At 35.3% G+C, this 22,586-nt stretch overlaps 2 protein-coding genes and 1 long non-coding RNA gene across 4 annotated transcripts; 1 reads left to right on the top strand and 2 right to left on the bottom strand.

Annotated features, from left to right (window-relative positions):
* The first annotated feature begins 815 nt into the window (after positions 1 to 815).
* Positions 816 to 1,715, top strand: LOC102664346 (probable protein phosphatase 2C 6). The gene is made up of 3 exons (XM_014763460.3): positions 816 to 822; positions 1,017 to 1,516; positions 1,596 to 1,715. The coding sequence occupies exons 1-3, from the start codon at positions 816 to 818 to the stop codon at positions 1,713 to 1,715; spliced, it is 627 nt and encodes a 208-aa protein (XP_014618946.2).
* A 914-nt stretch (positions 1,716 to 2,629) lies between these two features.
* On the bottom strand, positions 2,630 to 6,786 carry LOC100795637 (uncharacterized). 2 transcript variants are annotated; one of them, XR_416588.4, is made up of 4 exons: positions 6,726 to 6,786; positions 4,113 to 4,215; positions 3,743 to 3,926; positions 2,630 to 2,987 (listed from the first exon to the last, which is right to left on the bottom strand). It is a non-coding gene; the product is annotated as an uncharacterized lncRNA (long non-coding RNA). The 2 variants fall into 2 exon arrangements; XR_416587.4 differs by lacking the exon at positions 6,726 to 6,786 and adding an exon at positions 4,356 to 4,505.
* Positions 6,787 to 9,129: 2,343 nt separating this feature from the next.
* On the bottom strand, positions 9,130 to 21,473 carry LOC100795105 (importin beta-like SAD2). Its single transcript, XM_003536765.5, has 18 exons — positions 20,824 to 21,473; positions 20,548 to 20,732; positions 20,277 to 20,450; positions 19,619 to 19,764; positions 19,408 to 19,531; positions 19,159 to 19,339; positions 15,193 to 15,352; positions 15,048 to 15,089; positions 14,845 to 14,963; positions 14,538 to 14,736; positions 13,874 to 14,005; positions 13,366 to 13,469; positions 13,058 to 13,237; positions 11,315 to 11,454; positions 11,070 to 11,209; positions 10,775 to 10,941; positions 9,932 to 10,058; positions 9,130 to 9,829 (listed from the first exon to the last, which is right to left on the bottom strand). The coding sequence occupies exons 1-18, from the start codon at positions 21,421 to 21,423 to the stop codon at positions 9,669 to 9,671; spliced, it is 3,081 nt and encodes a 1,026-aa protein (XP_003536813.1). The 5' UTR covers positions 21,424 to 21,473; the 3' UTR covers positions 9,130 to 9,668.
* Between the last annotated feature and the right edge of the window lie 1,113 nt (positions 21,474 to 22,586).

Raw genomic sequence — 22,586 nt, 5'->3', positions numbered from 1 at the left:
TATAATACTGGTATTTTCTTTGAAAAATTGTTTAGAGAGCATTTCTCTTAACATACAGATTGAAGTTTAATGGAAGCTATACAATTACGAGAGTTATTAAATAATATATAGGATCTACAAATTTTTATGATTTTTTAAAAATTTCAATTAATAAGAAAGGATGTGTAAAAGAGTGTATCAAATAGTACGTTAGCATTTTGCAAAATGTAAATGTTTCTCCTATAAGTGTTGCTTTTGAGTATAAGAAAAAAAAACAATTCATCAGAAATTTATGATTTAGTTTTAGACTATTCAAGTAGATTCACCACCAATCATAACAAGTGTCAAAATAAAATTATAGTTTTAATTATATAAATACAATAAAGAAGCTAAAATACTAGTTATTTGTAAATACAAAACAATTAATTTTGCACCAATTTTATGTACAAAAAGATTACCTTTGTACTAAATGAGTTGGTTTGAGTAGTACATCATTGATTTTTCTTGATTAAGCTCTGAAATATAACCCTTATGATGGTAAAAAAAAAAAGGAAACACTACTATGTTATAAATTGGTATCGGAACTCTAATAAATCTATTAAGGATGCAAGTGGTCTAGACAAAAAAATGTATCCCTAACTCAACAAATAATAAGCATTTGTTGATATGATCTTATTAGTGTTTTAATAATCAATCAAAGGTAACTATCCTGTGAAATCAAATTCAAAGAATATTAATTAGTATTGTAGTTTTTTTTTAGAAAGGAAGCCAAATTTGAAGGATTTGAATAGGTTTGGTTTGATTGAAGGGATAGAGGATAAGAAGTTGAGAGAATTATGGGAGGTGAGTACAACTAACTGATCCAATATTGGATGGATTCATGGTGTGCTGTAATGTGAAGCGGATTGAGTCGAGTTTCCTTCAATCATTCTATTCTCTTTCTACGTGACGTGTCCCACATCTCTCTCTCTCTCTCTATATATATATATATATATGATATCATTTCATTTTTTACAACTTACGTATAATACTACTAGTTTGTGACCCATTTCTGGACAAAGACACATCTTTGAATTTCATTGGATTCAATTCATTTGGGTATCAATCAAGATTGAATTGTTGTTGTCGTCGTCTTGGGGATGGGATCGTGCCTGTAGATGACGGGGGCACGGGTGTGACGTTGCTGAAGCAGGGACAGGACCTTGTTATTGTGAATGTAGATGACTCCAGAGCTGTATTAGCTGCCCAAGATCGTAGCAATGGTTCTCTTATTGCTGTCCAGTTGAGCACTGACCACAAGCCACATCTTCCAAGGGAAGCAGAGAGGATAAGGATTTGTAAAGGAAGGGTCTTCGCCATTAAGAACGAACCAGGGATTGCTCGAGTATGGCTCCCCAACATTGATTCCCCTGGCCTTGCCATGTCACGTGCTTTTGGAGATTTTTGTCTCAAGGACTTTGGAGTCATCTCTGCTCCTGATTTCTCATATCACCGCCTCACTCAAAGGGATCAATTTGTTGTCTTAGCCACAGATGGGGTCGGTATTCATTCCTAAATTTCTTTCCTTTATCATCCATCATCATATTACATGATTTCATTTCTCACTCACATCACAGGTATGTGATGTTTTATCAAACGAAGATGCTGTGACCATTGTGGCATCTGCTCCACGCTACTTAGACTCCAACCTCAACAAAACCACCAATAGCCTCCTCCTCCTCACTTCACTAATTTGACAATTACACTCACATCCCCCTCAGGCTTAACAACATTGTATATACTTTCTGTTAACACATATGTCACTTAATGGAGAGATGTAGTCATGTAAAAAGAAAAGGAATATCCACATTCCTTTAATAACATTGTATATACTTTCTTTCTTCCTTTCTCCTTTTAGCTGGAGGTCATTTTCTTCTCTGTATATCTGGTACATGTGGACTTCTGTAAATTCAAGTCTCTAGATTATATCATGTAGTGTATTATCCAGTGGGTTGCTTGAAACAGGAAAATTGAAAGATTAAGTACTTGTTTGTTATGAACGCTTGTTCTGTTTATTATCAAATTTTATTGTGAATTCAACGTTGATCTTCTTGTGCATAAAGATCAAGTCAATGCTGTAATTGAGTAAGAGTTGACCTTGTTTATAAATGTAACTTTAATGTGCAAAACAATCCAGGTAATAATCATATTACATCATTTGAATTTGAATTTTGAAGGGAAACAAACCAAGACCAAGACCTTGTTATTTGTATTTTACTTTTAACATTCCAAATAGCCAACACCTTCCAAAACCAAACTCATGATATTCTGGCAACACAAGGTACATTTTTATTTTTTTTTTTTGTATAAAAATTTCTTGTTGGTTACTACTGCAATTGCTAACGCTTAGTAGAGTTGAAACAGAAGCCTGATCATTTTTACATTTAATTCTTTAAAGACTTGGCAGTATTTCATGTTGCTCTGAGCAACTGGAGCAAAATGAGTACAACACAACTGAAATTATAAATTGGGCAAAGGAAAAAATACACCTTGTAATCGCAAATATTTTTATTTGTAATTTCCCTGTCTATAGTGATATTGATTGGGTTATGATCATAATTGGACTTTTAAAAGGTGTGTGAATAAAAAGGAAGATATAAATAACTTTACATTTTGCAAAATAAGATGTGTTACTTTGTGGTTGGAGGTCTAATAAGATATGTCTTCTACCAGTAAAATATGCTATTACGTACCCTACTGCCATGTTGATCAGTCAAGTACAAAACAGTCTTTTATCCAAACCGGGTCAACAATAGTATACCAAAGCATCAATTTAGCAGCTCTGGTGGCTAGGAGGAGTCTTGCATTCTACTTATCGAGGTTACAAAATCATTAATAAAACGTCAGCCCCTTGCTCATTTTCCCATGTGAGTTAATATTCGGCTAATTATGGCCTCCTTCTTCCCAGAAACAGGAAGATTATGTGCTGTAAGATAATATTTTAACTCCACCACAGTCAAGTCCTTTAACTGCAAAACAAGATCAGATGATTCCGTATCAGCAATTTTAAAAGTTGAAAGAGAGGAACAAGGTAGCCAACTGAAAATATTAAGCCACTACACGTCCCACCTAAACTTTCAAGACATCAGATCTCAGATACTCAAATTTGAAGTGTGGCTAACCTCTTGTCTACAGTATGGGAACTTCGAGCCATAATTACAAGTGTGTAACCTTATGTTTCCCTTTTTGCTCTACTGTTATGATTTATACCAAGTGTGCAACAGGAACTTGCGTAGATGCTGGATCATTGATAACAAATTTCTATATGGTGTCTAACTTTTTTTAACATGGGGAGCTAGTTTAGGTATAAATGTATGGCTTATCCAGTGCAGTTTGCCTGTATTTTTCTACAGGCTTATGTTACTTTTTTTAATTTTGGAATTGAAATATCTAATCTAAATAATCAAAAAATTCACTCTTAATCTTGACAGTGATATATGTTGTATATGTAAATCCTAGATGTAAAAATAGGCAGACTTCTCCGGGAAAAAAAGTAGGTAAAAAAATATGCTAAGTATAAATTGTCTACTGATGAAATACAAAAGCTGATGATATAGAAAAAAAAAACACCTAGGACCAATCACTGCATAACCTTCCATAAAAAAGTAGGTAACTAGCTATGTTCATTGTAAAATTGGCTTGAGACTTAAGCACGCCTACTTATCCCAAATTTGATCAAACTTTCCATAAAAAAGCACTGCATGAAATAACTTTCAATGTTTACCTTTCCAGTATCAGCGAGGTCACATCAGTCATAGTTTTCACACTCTTTTGTTGCAAACTCAGCAATTGCTTTTTGTTTCTTGGAGGCTTCAGTAGGCTTCCCAGTGCCAGGCTTATTTTCCTCTTCATAATTATCCCCATATACAGAGGTTTTGAATTCTTCTAATGCCCTTACCACTGCTGGTCTGCAGGTGATGCATAAGAAGGGTTATCATTTGATACTGAACTCTTGAACAGCAAACATTTTCCAACAGAGATATGAAAGGCCAAACAGGATAAAACAGGCATATTTTCTTTCTTTAAGTTTCATTTTACAACCTGCAAATCAGGCACAACAAAATATTCAATATATTATGAAAACCTGAGCTTACCTGGCTAAACCTTCCTCGTCAGGTAATGTTTCATCTTTCATTTCTGGAATATCATCCTCTTCCAGTGCCAATGCCTGCAATACTGCATAGTGTCTCTGCAAGGCTGAAAAGTAAAACTTTTTGTTAACAACAAGAATCATAATATCATTTTCTTTTATTTTTTTTGTCAAATGGGAATAATAATAACTTGAAGAACTATAACAAGTCACATATAGCAAGCATATCAGTAGTTAATGATCTTACACTGTTAGGAATTCAGAAATTGAAAAGAAGGAAAAGAACAATTTTATTAACTAAAATAGGGGATAATCTCTCCTCCAAAGGGTTTCCCCTTTTATGACAAAGCCACTTCTTTATCCCCACAAGGTTTACTAATCGGAATGCCTCCCCTCTACCATAGTATCCACCTATTTGGGCCTGGCCCATAACATACCTCTAATTAATATTTTTTTCCTAAAGATAAGATAAATAAAAGGATAACTAATCCCTATTTTTCTATAAAAAGATAGCTAACTTATTTCTATTTTTCCTAGGATAAAAGATAATTAAGTTATTCCTATTTTATAGTAAGTCTCCTAACATACATTATCAAGGAATTGTATCAAAATAAGTAAACAGAGTGTGAATCAGTAAAATGTTATTACAAAGTTAATATATTTCTATAATCTATTGATTTCAACAGAACACAAAATAAGAGGTCCAATTCCTGGGTAAAGCTAATGGAATTGAATGTATAAATTCAATTCTATAGACCATGCTTTCAACAACAAAAAAATGTAGTAATTATCAGTGTTGCAGAGATCATAGAATCTCCAAGCAAAATGAATATTCTAAAGTATATTCAGAGAAATCTCGAGTAAAACTGCTACTTAAATTGTAGTGAAAAGTTTTTTAACCCACTATCTTTGTTCATTGTCAACCAGTCTGCATATAGAAATCATCAACATGCTTAATCCAATATCTTAAAGAAGTTCCAAGTAAACAGTCTATAAGGAGGTTTGTGTAATGATGACACAATGCAGCAGACGTGATGTGACACCCTCTACCCCTCACATATATATTAATAAAGGAATAAAAATTCAAATATTAATTAAAAGTATTTTTAAAACAATTTTTAAATACAAGCTTTTCAAATGGGTAAAAGGCTCACATTCACTTTCTTCTACATCATATTCAAACTTGTCCAAATAAATAATAAAGTCATCTCGACTCAAAGAAAGTCATATAAGTCTTATACAATTAATATAGAACCTATATCTTAATGTCACATCCTATCAGAGCGTGGTATTCCCGTGTCCTCTAGCATGAGGTTCTTCATAGTCATCCACTTATTCATCTGCTCCCCCGAACACAAGTTCAAGATCATCACAGGATCCAAACACAACAACACACAGGGAGTGAGTTATCACATTCCTAGCTAATAGAGAAACAAGACAATTAAATATACATATTATATAAATGAGATACCACTTGCTTAAACATAGCTCACGTAACTTCACCACTTCGTCATTCAAAATTCACTTTTCAATTATCAATCACATTACACAAGAATCTCACACTTCGATCAAGATATAATAACACATCAATTAGCAAGCATATGCAATAGTTATGCTAAGACTCAATTCTATATGCAATGTAGTACCATGTCAGTGAAAAACCACTCTGGGGTGCTTAGGAGTACATAACAAGACACACCACACAATGGGTTTGTCAGGTCACTCTCACTAAGTAAGATCATAGGGAGACCAGTCAGGGTCACGATGTTTTGCGAGAATGTTCCAACCATATGGGATCAGCATAGACTTAAAGGAGCACTCAAACCCGGTGACCCCCAAGGCCTACACTCCGAAGAGTCCGTCAGGGCCTCTCCCTCCTGATTCAGGTCCAACCCCTAAAATAATTTTTGCATGCAGACACTGCTCATGAATTATACAATACCCACGACCTTACACTCGTGTTTTAAACACGTTCAACACAATTGCGCTACGATTTAACACTGGTTCCTAAATAGGAAACCTACATTTTCTCTTTAACACTGCGCATCAACGCTTTTCTCAAGATAACGCTGGTCGGGTTATTGTACAATTCATAGCTTACAACACAAGTGATTTCACATCAAGTGTTAACTACACACTTATCCACAACTAGAACTCATTCACAATTTCACATCTCATAGTGTCACAATCCACCATCACATGTTCACATATATCTCACAAATTAACACATGTTCAACTTTACACTTATACTCAATCTCAATAACAATATTACAATCTCAAAGCAACATGTTATTCTACAATTCATCACATACTCACAATTTGAATCATCATTTCATATCCTCAATCTAACAATTTATATAAAAGACTATCACAACATGAGGACTAAAACCCCTCAAATAATATTACACAATTATATCAAAATCATAGGTCGAAATATACAAATATCAAGAACACAATTTATCAAGCAATTTTCATTAGGACATCAATATTTTATTTATAATCATAAAGGAAAAATTGCAATTTAACAAACATCCCAAAATAAAACCCCAATTTAATCCTCTAAGGATCCCTACACATGTTCTCACTAATCCCCAACTGTGAATAACTCATCCCTTACCTCTAAGCGGGTTCACGTGTCTTCAGCCAGCGATAGCAACATCTCTAGCGGTTCCCAGAAATTCTTTCAATTATTCATCCGCCTGCTCCGATAGAATTCCCAAACGTCAGAGAGACGGAGAAGAGATTGAAACCTCCACTTGTACTGTCTTCATACGATTCCTTTTTCTCCCTCCACAAATATTATCTCGCAAATCCCAACGGTGGAAGCGTGCGGAATTGAATTTCGAACAACATATCCAAATTTCACAATAATCCAACGGTTAACGAAACCGGGATCGTAGTTTTACCAAGACAGCTCTGGGTTTCTGCGGGAAAGAAAAAGGCTACAATGCGAAGGGTTTTTCTCTCAGTTCAGACATGATATCGAAATTCCCAACGGTGAGAATGCTCGGAATTGTGTTGCGAACATGATACTCAAATTTCACGACGATCCAACGGTGAACGGGTTCGAGATCGTCGTTTTTCTGAGACTGGTTTGGTGGGCTGCGGGAAAAAGAAAGGGTTTTGAGAGGAGAAGGGGAAAAACGAAAATGAGGCCAAAAGGAGGCAGCTGACTTAACATAACTATTTATACCTAGGGTACTCAGCCTATTATTTGCTCTATATTTATTTATTTATTTATTTATTACTAAAAAGCTTTTTAAATTTATTTACAAAAAATTGGGATGTTACACGTGAGGCCTATTAAAAGATATAGCAGACACAAGAATAATTTACTATAAAACAAATGAAGCTTACTAGAAGTATAAACAGAACCACAAAACATCTAGGAGAGGGTGTAGTAAGAAAGATCAAGTGGAAGAGAGTCAAGAAGAGGTACCTGGGTTGGTAAATTGGCATACTGAAAAATCTTTCAAGTCAATAAGCTTAATTAGATCAGCAGCCTTTTTTATTTGATCATCACTTGCTATATTCACCATCCCACTTGTATCTGAATAATGCTGTAAAAATCATGCACACCTCAACAATAATTTCATATTTAAAATTTGGTTTTCACTGTTTTGACATATAAGGTTTAAACACAAGTCCAAATATAGCAGTTCTCTACCTCTTCAACAAGTCTGATGTCATCAGAATATGGAAGATAAATTATGTGCATTCCAGGCGGCTCAATCTGACCACCTGATTGGATAACTTCTTCCTAACAATCATACACAAGATAAGAATCTGATAAAAACATAGATTAAATGAATAATGGAGATCATGATAAGATTGTATTGTTGAGATTGCAATGAGATTATTGAGATTTTTTAAATATAGATTGAAATTTGTGATAGAACATTTGAAAGATTTCATTGTAATCAATTACCAGATACTCTCAACGTTGGGAATTCAAATTTTAAATGAAGAGTCACAACTATTCAAGAAAAATAACTGGGTAATCGATTACACTAATGCTGTAATCGATTACCAGAGAGGATTTTCAAGGAATATCGTCAACCGTCACATTTTATCATTTGAATTTTGAATGACCATCAAAGGCCTATATATATGTATGACTTGGGACGAAATTGGGAGAGAGTTTTGCTTATTCAAAATATCTTATCCTCTCAAAAGGAAATAAGAGAGATTCCAAGAGAACTTTATTGCCAAATACTCTCTCAAAAGAAACTCTTGGACAAACACTTGCAAATTCATTAAGAGTTTTTCCATGGACTTCAATTGTAATATTCTTCTTTTAAAGAGAGAATTCTTCTTTCTTTCTTCTCTTTCAAAGAGAGTGGAACATCTCAAGTGGGATGCTTGAGTACTGGACGTAAACACGAAATTTGCCGAACCAGTATAAAACTATGTTTGCATTCTCGTTGCTTCTTCTGCATTCTGAGCCTATCTCTTTTAAAAGGTGGTTAAAAGTTTATTAGTAGAAAATTAATTCACTCCTTTCTAAGTTATTGAGGCCACAAAGTCCAACACATACAAGTATCACATGATAATAGGGACCACAAATAATGATTAAGGATTCAAATCAAAGAAAAGTTTACAAAAACAAAATCAATTTATTTAATAAATAACATTTTTAAAAGTTATTTTTCAATAAAAGTGTTTTTAAGAGTTTACTGTTTTTATAGCATATTCGCCACAGGACAATTTATATTGCTTTTTGTTTTAACAGGAGTTCATGAATTTCAAATTAAGACACTGCAAAAAAGTTAATGATACTTCTCATTTCGACTGTTCATATGGTGTTTGACTGTTAAGTAATTGATGTTTTTGTCAAGTAATCTTATAAATGACAATTCTGTCGTTAATCAAACAATCCGCATAGATACAAAATTAATCAGGCAACAATAAATTCACATGATTCGTTAATACTATCAGAATATATTTGGAGAAAGTAGAGTGGGTTTCACCAAGCACCAATTTTTGGTAGAGTTCGAATAGTAAGTTTGGAAGTTTAAACCTTGTACACAAAATATTTATAAATATTGATAAAGAATGGATATAACTGTTTTACAACATGCAGCGAGCCACACTAGAAAAGCTTTGCACAACCCAAAACTGATCCCTTCAATACGCAATGGATTATACTCTCGACCAAAACTAACTTAAAAACACAGAATTATCAAACTATTCCTCACCAAAAATTACCAATGCAGCCATTGGCGGCCCTGTCTATGTGACAGAACTCGTATACATCAAACCATTGCTAAGAACAGACAACGGTGGTTCCCATATATTGGAAACAGCAAAACCGTCAACTCAAATCAAAACATAGAAACTTGAGAGGGTGGGCAATGGCCACACTCATTCAAAGGATAGCCCGAAGCACCAAACTCCTGAATCCACATCCTCTGAAGTCAACAGGAACTTCAGGACACTAAACTCACCATTTCAATTTCAAAACTGCAAACTCTTCAAAGCTCACAAAAGACCAATTAGGACCACTGAGCCAACAAAATGCCTCCGTAAAAGCAAGAACCAAGAATGTACATGCAAAAGCTTAAGAATCTATGGTAGCTGATGACTTCTCTAATTTTTCCTTTTCCGTCTCTCCTCTTCTCAGCTCAGCATGCTGGGCAACACCATTTGCAAGAGCTTGATAAGAGAACTCAAGTGTCTGAGTGAGGTTCTGAAACCCCAATGGATCCGATGATTGCATCACTACAGACAAAATTATTTTGAAAGTCAGGTATGCCAATCAACAATAAAGGGGCATTAATGAAACTTACATGTTTTATAGTTTAAGGGACAATATCAGCATACCTTTCATTGTATCCACGAAGAAAACAAAAGGATCCACCTCGTCAATTGGGGAGTGCAACTCTTCATCATCACTAAAGTCATCATCTGAGTCGTCATCATCCTCATCATTGGGCCTGAATGTCTTTGTCTTTGGGGTGACAATGTAAAAGGACAATAAGAATAAAAAAAATCAAAAAGAGAGAAAAAAAAATAATAAACTAATGTTTATTGTGAAAAACTAGTTATTGAATGCCTTCTACCAGCTGAATAACACTATGCAAAAAGTGGCGGCTAGGGGATCAAACCCAATCACCCACCACCTATGAATTACCAGCAGCTGTAGAATATAGCTGACAGTGGTTAAAGTAATGCACGTTACATTATTTCATATTTATATTGAATTACTGAAATATCTGTTTTAAAACCAATCAATAATATATACCAACAAAACCAAATTTATAAAATTAATATACAAATTACAAAATATGACTAAAGACTAATATATTTTACATTTCACGTTATAAACAGTCATGAAATACTTTACTTTTGAATCTTGATGCCCTGATCTGTTCTCTACACGAGTAACATCTAAAATTAAATTTTACCCATATAGCAGTAAACTGCTCCCATTTTGGTTGCATAACTAGCTTGCTTTGCAAAAAGAAAAACAATAAATATTTACTAACATTAATCAAGTTTTCAGAATCAAATTGTGAACTACTAGAATTTCCTACGTTAGAATTATACATATGATAACCCAACAAATTCCATTATTCCAAGAAAATTGATGAATTTGATATCCTATGTCGGATTAATATAGGCATACAAATGGTATCAGGTATGTAGGTTTTCATATCCACAAACCTGTTCAGCCAACTTTGTAAATTTACTACTGTCAGCTTCATCCCCATCCTCAGCATCAATTCCCATTTCCTTGTCAGAACCATTGTCATCCTCATCTTCATCATCAGTTTGAAAGTCATCCATATCATCATCATCATCATCTTCAGCTTCCTCCTCTTTTGCAGCTTCTGCAAAGAGTGCAATTGGTTAGAATTAGACGATCATAAATCTGATTAAAGTAAAAAAAAAATTCTACTCCTGATTAATATGCAATAGCAAGTCTGCAATATCAGTTACAGAGAGAAGTGACAAAGACCTGCAACTTGATCCTTGTATGCAACCAGAAGATCAAGAGTGGCACGGAACACCTGGCCTAAAGCGTCTCCTGGCAATTGACCAGCTGGAAGTGCAAGTAATGATGTTAAACCAAGGCAACAAACTTTCTTGTCATGTTCCCTGCATAAATATTATCATAAGTTTGTAGTTAGACCTAGAAATTGTCACAACTAATAGAAGCAAAGTGAAGAAAGGGGGATGGTGAAGAGGCAGGAAAATACAGACCTCTTAAAATTAGCACGCACACCATTCTTTTTTACTCCTTGCAACATATTAAACCAAAGAGTGAAGATTTCTGATGTAACACCTAACTTTTGCAATATGCTGAGGGTCAGTGGTGCATTGTAGTAAAGAGCATCTGCAATCTGCAAAAATTATTTTTGCTTAGAAGGAAGGTTGATTATGATGTCAACTTTAAGAAGTTTGGAAAACTTACAAAATAGATAGACCGAAGTCATTCTTATAGCAATTGATCAAAAAATAATCAATCATATTAGATTTTTTTTTTGTAAATTTTAAGTTATTAAATCACGCAAATAAGTGCAATCCAACTGAATGTGGAGAACAAAGCAGGCTTCGAAAATTACTGCACAATTATACATATTCCATTTTTTATAAACCAAGCACTTCACGTAAGTTAAAGATTGGAAGTTCATATATATCTTGCAAAACCAGTGTAATTCTGCATACTTCCAATTAAGCTGCAGAACACAGGTTTTGAAGAGAACAGGAGTATAAATGGATCCAATGACCCAAAGTTAATAACTGTGCGTTGAAGCGCTGTCATATCACACAGCTGGAGGCCAGTACAGGGAAGTTGTTGCATAGCACCCATCATGCATGCTTTCACAACATCCCAAATAACACCATTTTGAAGCTTGTCACAAACACAATTGGCAAAGTAGCTTAAAAAACCTTTGCCCTGGCTTGGGGCTAATCGCAAAAACCATCCAAACAAGCAGAATCACAAACTACCCTCACAGATCTCTTCCATTCGACCCAAGCATCAGACAAAGAGCTCTCAGATGTGTTTTTATTTTTCAACCAAACCACAGGTGGAGATTCCAGCCAACTGACAGCACCCCATCTTGTGCATGTTCTGCTCACATTCTGCAGTCTCTATTCCATTCATGTCAGAAACATGTCTCTGTTTTTCTGTATCCATATGCCTCTGTTTTCTATTCTTTCGGTGTCATGTTCAGATAGGCAGCCTTAAGTTGCTATTCCAGTCTTTCTTGCTATACTATTTTCCTTTTATGTTATTGGACTTTTGTTGTTATTCATCATTTCTGTGTGTTAGGAAGTCTCATATCGTCTGTCTCAGTTCTTGGGGTGCAGCTTATATATTTGTTGGGCAACTTCACTAAGTGTTAATTGGTTTTAAGTTGAAATCTAACATGGTTTCAGAGCCTATAGCCCATCTTAGTTCTTGCCTATTCTAATAGGCTTGCCTGTATTGGCAGGCATCTGTGGAAGGGGGTGTTAGGAAGTTTCACATCGCCTGCCTCAGTTCTTGGAGTGCAGCTTATGTATCTATGTTGGGCAACTTCACTTAGTGCCAGGGATGTTGGGAAGTTCCACATTGTCTGCCTCAGTTCTTGGGATGCAACTTATATATCTGTTGGACAACTTCACTTAGTGTTAATTGGTTTTAAGTTGAAATCTAACAATTTCATATCTTTAGCTTAAAATTATGAATTTTGATTATTAATTCAGAATTTCATTAATTTTGAATAATTTTTATTTTTGGAGCATTTATTCATGATAGTGGTCATCCTGCAATCCAGTATCCCACTATAGCACTATTGGCATGGCTGCTCCATGCCACTACTCTAGATTAATGACTAAACAGAAAATCCAGTTGTTGAACAATGTCAAAATATTATAATTATGGAAGCAAGTCTAGCAACAGCCAATTATCTCAATCATGCATGATGCATGTCGATATGGATCCTAATAACCCCTTACCACTTGCATGAGAAGACATTTCAAATGTGATTTTTCAGTTCGATGCAAACGTTCAACTGTAATTCTGAGATAAGGCTCAACCCATTGATCAACCTGCCCTTTGCAGTTCAGAAAGACAACTTCAATTAGCTTCGGAGCTGGCTCAATATCATTGTCCTCCATATTTTTGTCTCCCATAACCTTCAATGTGAAATACAAATACAAATTAGATACACGAAGGAATTTTTTTTTAAAAAAAAGTATTCTATCCTAAGACCTAACAGGTGGTGGCTGAACTAATTCTAATAATGCAAAGGTAACTAACTCACGGATGAAATCATATTCCATAGACTCTGTTGATAGTCAGGTTCTTTGCAAATAAGGAAATGGGCAGTTCCCCTCGAAATATAATTGTCCAAAGGAACCAGAATATCTGCAGAAGAAACTAGCCAAATAAATACAAAGAAAATGCAGAATTATATGCAAATTATATAATTCAAATGTTGGGGTACCATATGTGGACAAAACAACCAAGCTATAAAGTGAAACTAAAGATGTTCCCCACTTCTGAATAGCATGGATATAAGTTCCACGCATATAGAACCCATTTTATTAAACAGTCAAACAAGCACTGTACAAAGGAAAAAGCCAAGATGTTCTATTAGGTGCATAGCCGAGTTTATCATCAACTTCACTGGGAAACACCAACACATCTCTAGCTTCATATTAACATGTTAAAAAGGTCAACTAAGAGATGATCCAAACTATGTGCTTGACTATAGTAGAGCAAACAGAAATTGAGATTAATTGTAGCCAAAAGGTAGTTGAGAACCATACTTGAGAAGAAATCAATTGCCCAATCTGCCAGTGCTTCCATCATTAGTGGCCAAAGACTCCACATATCCAATGATATTGTTGGAGAGAAAAATGTCATATATGATACAATCTCCAAAACTTCTTCAAAAACCTCTGCACACATTTACAGGAGATAATGGAAATGAATGCATGCAATGCAAGTGAAATTAAAATTTCAGAATCATAGCCTTCCTAACAAAATCTAACGGCAACCCAGAATGCACACCCCATTTGAAAATTCAAGTGGAAGGTGAGAATTAAACCAGCTTAAGTTGTTCACAAAATCACGTTATTTTAACACAAACTGAAGCATACTATTCCATATTAAAGCTAAGATAATAACAGCTGTCCAAAAAACTAAACATGGAAATGCTTATTATCACTTGATATTCTTCAAATCTAGTGGACAACATCAAAAATACTTTCATCGGATTTTTATTATTATTATTATCAGTAAAACCTCATGCATAAAATCATCCAAGTGGTTAAATGAGTGGCACTATGATCCAAACTGTAAAGTAGATTCACCTTTGCTTTGATAAATGTGTCTACAAAGACACGCACCAGATAACATTGACAACAGGAGATAAAAACAAAAGAAATCCTCAAAGTAATGTAGATAAACATGGCTCATTGGGAAAAATACCTTGACCATCAGTTGTTAACATTCTACGCATTATGGGTAGCAAGGCTGGCTCAATTTGAACAAAGAGTTGAGGAAGACTGCTCACTGATTCAAGTATAGTGCTAATAGCACGCAAACAACCAACAGCAGCAAGAGCACCTGGATCATCGGCTTCATCATCAGCTTCAGTAGTGTTCATGCACCTCCAAAATGTAGCTGCCTGTTGTGAGAAAGAAAACTGAAATGTTATTATACAGAAAATATTGGTTCTCTAAAGCAAGCACAACTTTCTTGGCAGATACAAATATTTTAAAAAAATATATATTACCAAATTTTGGCACAGCCCAAGTGCATAAGGTGCCATTTCTTCCCCAAACTTGTCCACGATAGTCTCCAAGGTAAATACAAGGTCCTCGTTCTCAATTTCGTTCATAAGTTTGAAAAACTCTGGAAATATTTTTTGTCAGTTACACCCACTCACAGCCAAGTAACAAATGTAAAGTACAGACAATTTTTTTCAAATTCACATACCATCAAGGAGTTGAGGGAGAATGGGTCGAATTTCATTCAAATCTGCATCAACACAATTGAAAAATGAGCATAACCAGCATTAAACTTTAGAAAGATTTATTTAAATCAGAAATCAAAATAGAACAAAGAAAAGGTTATTATCCACCTTTGCAAGCCTCAACAAAAGAACGCAAAGCAAAAACAGAATCAATGCGAACAGGAAGTTCAGGATCTCGCATTCCACATACAACACACTGCAATGCCTTTCGGAAATTGTTCTGATCTGAGAAGTTAATGTGCGCATATTGTCCTGCAACCCATGCTGCCTATTTTTCACAGGAAAGTCAATGGATAGCCAAAATTATCAAAAATAGAAATTAAAAATTTCATAATCAATGCCTGGCTTAAATTTTAATTAATTTACACCAAGACAAACAAATATTAGATTGAGACATCAATGTTTTGTTTGGTTATAGAGAAAGCTATTTAGAATGGATTGCATCATTCCCTAGATTCACTGCATATTAAAATGATGGGGAAACAGAGAAGAGGATTAGTTCTATTTCAGTGGAGGCTCAAAACCCAAACCTGTAGGAGGATTGTGAGGAAGGTAACAAGAGGACATTTTTTAGTATACATTTACTTCTTTTTTTTATCAGCAAAGATAAAATATTATATATTAGACAGTACCAGGGGTACTGAAGGAGTACAATTGATGTCCAACATTAGCAGAATTATGGTTTCCTAATACAGGCTTTAATACTAGAATTAGAAAACCATAAATCTGACCATATTGTTGTCTATACAACAACATCAACAACAACAACAACGCCTTATCCCACTAGGTGGGGTCGGCTACATGGATCAACTTCCGCCATAATGTTCTATCAAGTACCATACTTCTATCCAAATCATTAAGTTCGAGATCCTTCTTGATAACCTCTCTAATAGTCTTTTTGGGTCTTCCTCTGCCTCGAATTGTTTGCCTTCTCTCCATCTGGTCTACTCTCCTCACTACAGAGTCTACCGGTCTTCTCTCTACATGCCCAAACCACCTAAGTCTATTTTCCACCATCTTCTCTACAATAGGCGCTACTCCAACCCTCTCTCTAATAGCTCCGTTTCTAATTTTATCCTGTCGAGTCTTACCACACATCCACCGCAACATCCTCATCTCCGCTACACCTACTTTAGTCTCATGTTGGCTCTTGACCGCCCAACATTCTGTTCCGTACAAAATCGCCGGTCTTACCGCAGTCCGATAAAACTTTCCCTTTAGCTTGACCGGTACCTTTGCATCACATAACACCCCCGATGCTTTTCTCCATTTCATCCATCCTGCTTGAATGCGATGATTCACATCCCCTTCAATGTGACCATATTGTTGTCTATAATCCACCCAAAATCCTATGTATGTATCCCTCCCCCGATTACAAAATCCCTCTCTCAAATTACTGGACCAGTGATTAAAAGATATTTCAAAACCCTTTTCCATGTTTTAAACCACGACCAACAAAGGAAAGTGGCATCCTCCATCATTTACTACCATTGAAGCTATCATTTGAGAAAACCATCTCATTTCTATGCTGCCATATACTCCAGGTTAAAGCTATCCACCAGATCTGCCATCTCTGAGACCTGACTCCAGAAGGCCTCCCAAAACCATGTTGGAGGAAATGATGTCTCGGAGTTTGTGGAAAAACACCCAAAATGTTTAACCAAAACATTGACTCCCACTAAACCGGAAGAATTTTGCTGCAGTTGAAAAATAAATGAGCTGCATCCTCTTCATTGTTTCTGCAGAATGGGCAGAAAGAGTCATTGATTTCGATATTCCTCCTACGCAAATTTGATTTTGTTGGCAGCCTGTCCCTAATTAATCTCCAAGCAAAATAGGATGCTTTACTTGGAATCTTTAGATTCCACAGCTCATTAAAAACTCCTTCTTGATTCTCGCCTATGGAATCTCCCAAAAGCAGCCTGTACACACTCCCCACTGAATAATTACCACTTGAATCTCCCTTCCACACCCACTTGTCCTGTCGGTCAGGATGAATTGAGATGCCTTCTGTGTCTCCCAATAACCTATCAACCACATCAATCTCAGCATCAAAAAGTGATCGCCTCCATTGAAAGCTCCACTCCCAGCCAGTGTCTGAGAATCTCCCCATTTGTTGTATGAAATGTTCTTGCTGACAGGAAATGAGATATAACCTACGGTATTTTAGCATTAGTGGTACACCATCATCTTTCCACCGATCCTCCATAAATCTCACTCTAGCTCCACAACCCACCTTCCAAGATATCCCATTTTGAAACTAGTTGCCCTCCTACAAAGGCTGAAACATGTAGCTGAGGTCCTGCCACCAGAATGATTCATTGCTGCCTCTCCTATCCTCATCCAAATTCCTCCAACCGCCATACTTTGAATCCAACACCCGAGCCCACAGTTCCCTTTAGTGATGGAATAGATTCCATCTCCATTTTCAGAGAAGAGCAAGATTGAACTTCTTGATGTCCCTGATTCCTAGGCACCCTTTCTCCTTTGGTAGGCACACTGTATCCCACTTGACCCACGCAATCTTCTTCTGCTTTGTCCCTCCTCCCCACAAAAACCTATGTTGTAAGCTCACCAACTTATCCATAACTCTGTTAGGAATCCCCAAAAAATATTGTATCATCAGCATATTGTAAAATGCTAATGATACAATATTTCTTCCAACTAAGAAACCTTCAAATAGCTTCTTCTCCAATGCTTATCTCAGCAGCCCGTTTGGGCCTTCAGCGACTATATTAAATAAGAGTGGGGCTAGTGGGTCCCCTTGTCTAAGTCCTTTGTGGGGTGAACTCAGCTGAGAGACTTCCATTTACCAATACTGAGATAGAAGCAGATTTGAGACACCCCTCAATCCATTTGGAGCAAAATCCCATCTTCCTCAACATGTATAGCAGAAATTCCCAATAAACTGAATCATATGTCTTTTCATAATCAACTTTAAACACCAAACACAACTTATGACACCTATTTGCTTCCTCAACTACTTCATTTGCAATAAGCATACTATGCAACAAGTGTCTACCCCCTATGAAAACAGTTTGTCTTTCGTCTATAATTACTGACATCACCTTCTTCAACCTTCTTGCTAATACCTTGGCCACAATTTTATAAATGCAACCTATTAGCGAAATAGGTCTATACTCATTGAGGTTTTGTAGGTCATGAACCTTAGGGATCAGTGCAATAAATGAGGCATTGCTTCCCTTCGGAAAAACTCCATTGATGAAAAATTCTTAAATGAACCGGACTACATCAGGTTTGGTGACTTGCCAAAACTCCTTGCTGAATTTAAAATTTAAGTCCATCTAGTCCAGGACTCTTCTCACTCCCACAATCCCATACCGCAGCCTTTATTTCTTCCTCATCAAAACGCTCCGTCAATAGATCATTGTGGTGTTGTCCAATGCTTTGAAATTTGATCCCATCTAACTTAGGTCTCTCCCACTCATTTTCCTCAAACCTCTTCGTAAAGAATAGATGAGTTTCCTCTTTCACCCTTCCAGGTTCATCAATCCAACATTCCAACACCCATCAGCCATCACTCCTTTCATGGTATTATTCATGCAGTTAAAATTTACTAACAAGTGGAAGAAAAGAGAGTTACAATCCCCTTCTTTGATCCATCTTGACCTCGCCTTCTGCCTCAACAATGATTCATGAGAAACGGGGGAGTATGCATTTACTTTGTAGCCAGTAAATGTCATATTAACATTATCTTCATCATAAACACTACTTTCATTTCATAATTCATAAAATTAAATGAAAAGATTATCATTTCCCATTCCCTTTATTTTTTTATTTTACATTCTTGGTTTAAAAGTCCACTCTCTTCCATTTCTTTCTGCCAAGTTAATTTTTGCAGATCTTTTACATCCAAAAACACTATTAAGCATGGACAATTGGTCATTTTAAAACAGGGCTGCTTTTAGTATGGGTATTCTGCATTGTGCAATGAAAGATTTTCCTTTCCAAAAACATTCTTTTTTATACCCAAAAGAAAGATAAAAAGCAAAAAGAGTGAATGTGGCCTGCATGAGAAAAGATGCAAACAACAAAATATATAGGAGATGGTACCTTGGCCCTAAGGTGGCCAACAGGACTGCTGAACTCGGGAAAGACATGTTGCACTAACATATGCTCAAGTTCAGATTTATAAGGCTCAGTTTGCTTCAATTTGTCACAAAGTGCCCCAATAGCAAGAAGTGCACCATCTTTCTGTCTATAGGGTTTGTATTCTGCAGGTGCTTCGTCATACCTAGCAAAGTGAAAACCTAATTATGACACTGAATCCATAAATCATTTGATTTGAAAGAAAGTATTTACCTTTTGAAAATTTCAACTGTGAATTGAATAAAGTTGTGAAGATTATCTTTCCCACGTTTTCGAATCAATTCACTCACAAAGTCCAAGGAAGCAGTTTTGGGACTATACAAGTCTTCAATAATGTCTGTAATAAAGAATTAAAAGCTATAAGCATGTGCCAATAAAATTCCTCGAAATTTCATGTCCATGTATACACATCAATAAGACTTACCATAGCCTTTTCTTACATATTCATGTGGATCTTCATCCCAAAGCTTTTGATCATTATCATTAAAGCACATAAGAGGGAAAACTATTTCAAAAAGAAGAACATCAAGACGAGGTTGCAGCGCAGTATACATGCTATTCTTTGAAATACTGCATGTGTTATAAAAATTCAGAGGAAAAAAAATTATTTCCAGAATCATTAATATTCTGAAGACTCACTCAGCATTAGCAAAATAAAAGGCATTCAACAAAGATACTAATATTCTCAGGATGTGAAAAGTGAAGACCTCAAAAAGGAGGGATAAGAGTATCAAAGGACAAAAACCACCACCATTTACCCTTCCTTCCTGAAAATATGTCAAGACTGATGGGTATGGGTACATAGACGGAGGGAGTATAAATTAATGAGATAAACTCATTCTATCTCATGTGAGGATGGGAAAAAGATGACCAACATAAATTAATTAATTAGGTAAAAAATAATTAAGTGAAAAGAGAGAGATTATGGGTTCCAATAATCTCATGTAACAATTCGTAGACTAAACCTGTGAGCTAAGTGCTTAAAAATGCCTTACCTGAATATGCATATCCGCTGTTCATAAATAAGAAAAGAATAGACATGTAGATAAAAAATAAAAATAAATAAAATGATGAATAATCACCTGTTGCTTAGATATTGAAGAACGAGGTTGATAACTCTGTCAGGCAAATAGCCACCAACTCGAATGACATTCAACAGATTTAAGTAGCAGTCCAAGATCTTCCCTGCATAATGTTTCTGAAACATTTGAGCAAAGGCTTTGTTTTCCAGGTTATGCAGCTTCAAGTCACCAAAACTGTAACAAGGTAGTAGAAATAGAGAATGAATGAACAGGAGGAAAGGTCATAGCAGTTAATTAACCAAATGAATGACATTTTAAAACTCAAACATACCGAGTATAGAGCCTATTTAGAATGTGAACTGTCCATTTTTTAACCTTCCACCAACCCCACGATTTGCGAAGCTCGGGATCGGCAGGCTGGCCTTCTAAGGGAACAGGCCTCTCCAACACATTTAAAAACAGCACCATCCAAGCATTGAATACATTTTGATCAAACAGAACCTTTGGAACCTCCAACTGAATACAACAGATAGAATTGCGTTTGAGCATAAAAACAGGTAAGGAAACTGAAAATGAAAAAAAAAAAGTATAGTCAGAAAAAACGCACGTAGATGGAGGACCAGAATATTTTAGAGATAAGCTTGATCAAGTCAGCGAGTTCGATTGAGGGATTGGGAATTTGGAGGAAGGAGTTAAATATATTGAGGAGAAGAGGAAAAGTGTCCTCCACGACGCGATAAATGGGAGTCCTCTCGTCGTCGGACTTGAACTCGTATTTTCTAGAAAGAATACGAAGCACAAACAAGGAGGAGTGGACATGATGGTGGTCCTGCAAATTAAGGATGATCCAATCGAGGAGATGAGGGAAGTGGTGGGGATAATCGGAATGGATGATTGTTTTGAGGCACTCGCCGAGCTGAGACCGGAGGAGGGGAGGGAGCTGAGGCAGAAAGAGGAGGATGTGATTCCGAAGGAGCTCTTTATGGTCGAGGGAGATTTTGGTCCAATTCTTGGCGATCAGGTTCTTGAAATGGATGGCGGCAACCTGTCGAATGGGCATATTGCAGTTGCTGCTGTCGACGATGATTTGGAAGAGGCTAACGGGATGCTGTGGGGCCTGTTGCATCTCATCCAACCTCTGCTCCGCGCCCTTCCGTTCATCGGGCTGGGGACTCAGAGCAGCCTCTAGTATCATAGCAAGATCCATCTTCTGCCTCACTGGGGTTTAGCAACACCGAATCAATTTATGTCTTAGGGTTTACGCCTTTTTTATCCCTTCATAACATCACACCTATAAGCTAATATTTACTCTTTTTAGAGTAACACGTTGTTACTTAATTCTAGTAAAATTAATTTTGTCCCCTTCACTAGGATTTTATATTAAAAATAAAATAGTCATTATTGAAAACAAAATTCTAATTAATTAAAGAGTAATTTTGAAATGATATCCTTAAATAAAGTAAAAATTAATGTCATTGATACTCTCAAATAGGTAGTACTTTCCTTCTAATATTCTTTATTATTGATCAAAAGTTATTGAAAATTATTAATTTTTGGTGTATCTTACTTTTAAATAAAGAGAAAGTATCATTAAATCAAAAATAAGACCTACTAAATTTTATTTAAATAAATTTCAATCAATAATAAAAAAAATGTATTAAAAAGAGTGTGATTGACATTTTTTTATAAGATAAAAATAATTAAAACTCACTTATATTTTAATCCACAAAAGTGTTTCTTTGCTTATTATTGAGCCTTAAAGAAGTATTACAATTTAATACTCTATCCATTCTCAAACATTAAAAAAAAAAACATGATAGCTTAACTAACAAAGTTAGCTAATCACAGTTAATCACATTAATTTTAGTTAAAAAATATTTTTTTATTTAACTTACTCTTTATTTGAATTTGATATCAAGGATAAAAAACAACCATTAAAACTAATAGGTCAATTAAATGAAGGGATTTTTTAGAGATAATAATATTAAATGAAGTAAAGTTAGTTAAAAAATATTATATTTGAAACCAAAAAAAATATTTATTTTTTCTTATATTTGAAACCAAATGAAGTATACTATGGGGAATAAGTTAAATTTTCTTCTCTCACATTCAATTCCTAAAAATGCATTTAATATATGACAAATACTAACTAGTGTGTTTGGGATATTAGTTAAAAAGTTAAAAGAAAAAATAATTTTATTAGAATGTGCAAAATTACATTGTTCATAATTTTTTTTATGCTCTATTATGATCTTCATAATAAATATTTTTAACAAGACCCTTATGAAAATAAGTTTATTAAATGTATTAAATACATTTTCGAAAATTAATGCATTCAAGAATCGTATTTAATGCATTCCACAAATAATA

The sequence above is a fragment of the Glycine max genome, chromosome 10, assembly GCF_000004515.6.
Source record: "Glycine max cultivar Williams 82 chromosome 10, Glycine_max_v4.0, whole genome shotgun sequence".
Lineage (NCBI taxonomy): Eukaryota > Viridiplantae > Streptophyta > Magnoliopsida > Fabales > Fabaceae > Glycine > Glycine max.
This window is presented reverse-complemented; position numbering and strand designations above follow the sequence as displayed.

Bases quoted from the DNA above. Each gene is read 5' to 3' on its own strand.
- LOC102664346 (XM_014763460.3), top strand. The intron at 1,517-1,595 runs GTCGGTATTCAT...CTCACATCACAG, and splicing joins TTGTCTTAGCCACAGATGGG to GTATGTGATGTTTTATCAAA.
- LOC100795105 (XM_003536765.5), bottom strand. From the start codon at position 21,423: ATGGATCTTGCTATGATACTAGAGGCTGCTCTGAGTCCCCAGCCCGAT. The intron at 19,340-19,407 runs GTAAATACTTTC...TCACTTTGCTAG, and splicing joins ACAGTTGAAATTTTCAAAAG to GTATGACGAAGCACCTGCAG. The intron at 11,210-11,314 runs GTCTGTATTTTC...ATATTTATGCAG, and splicing joins GTGCGTGCTAATTTTAAGAG to GGAACATGACAAGAAAGTTT.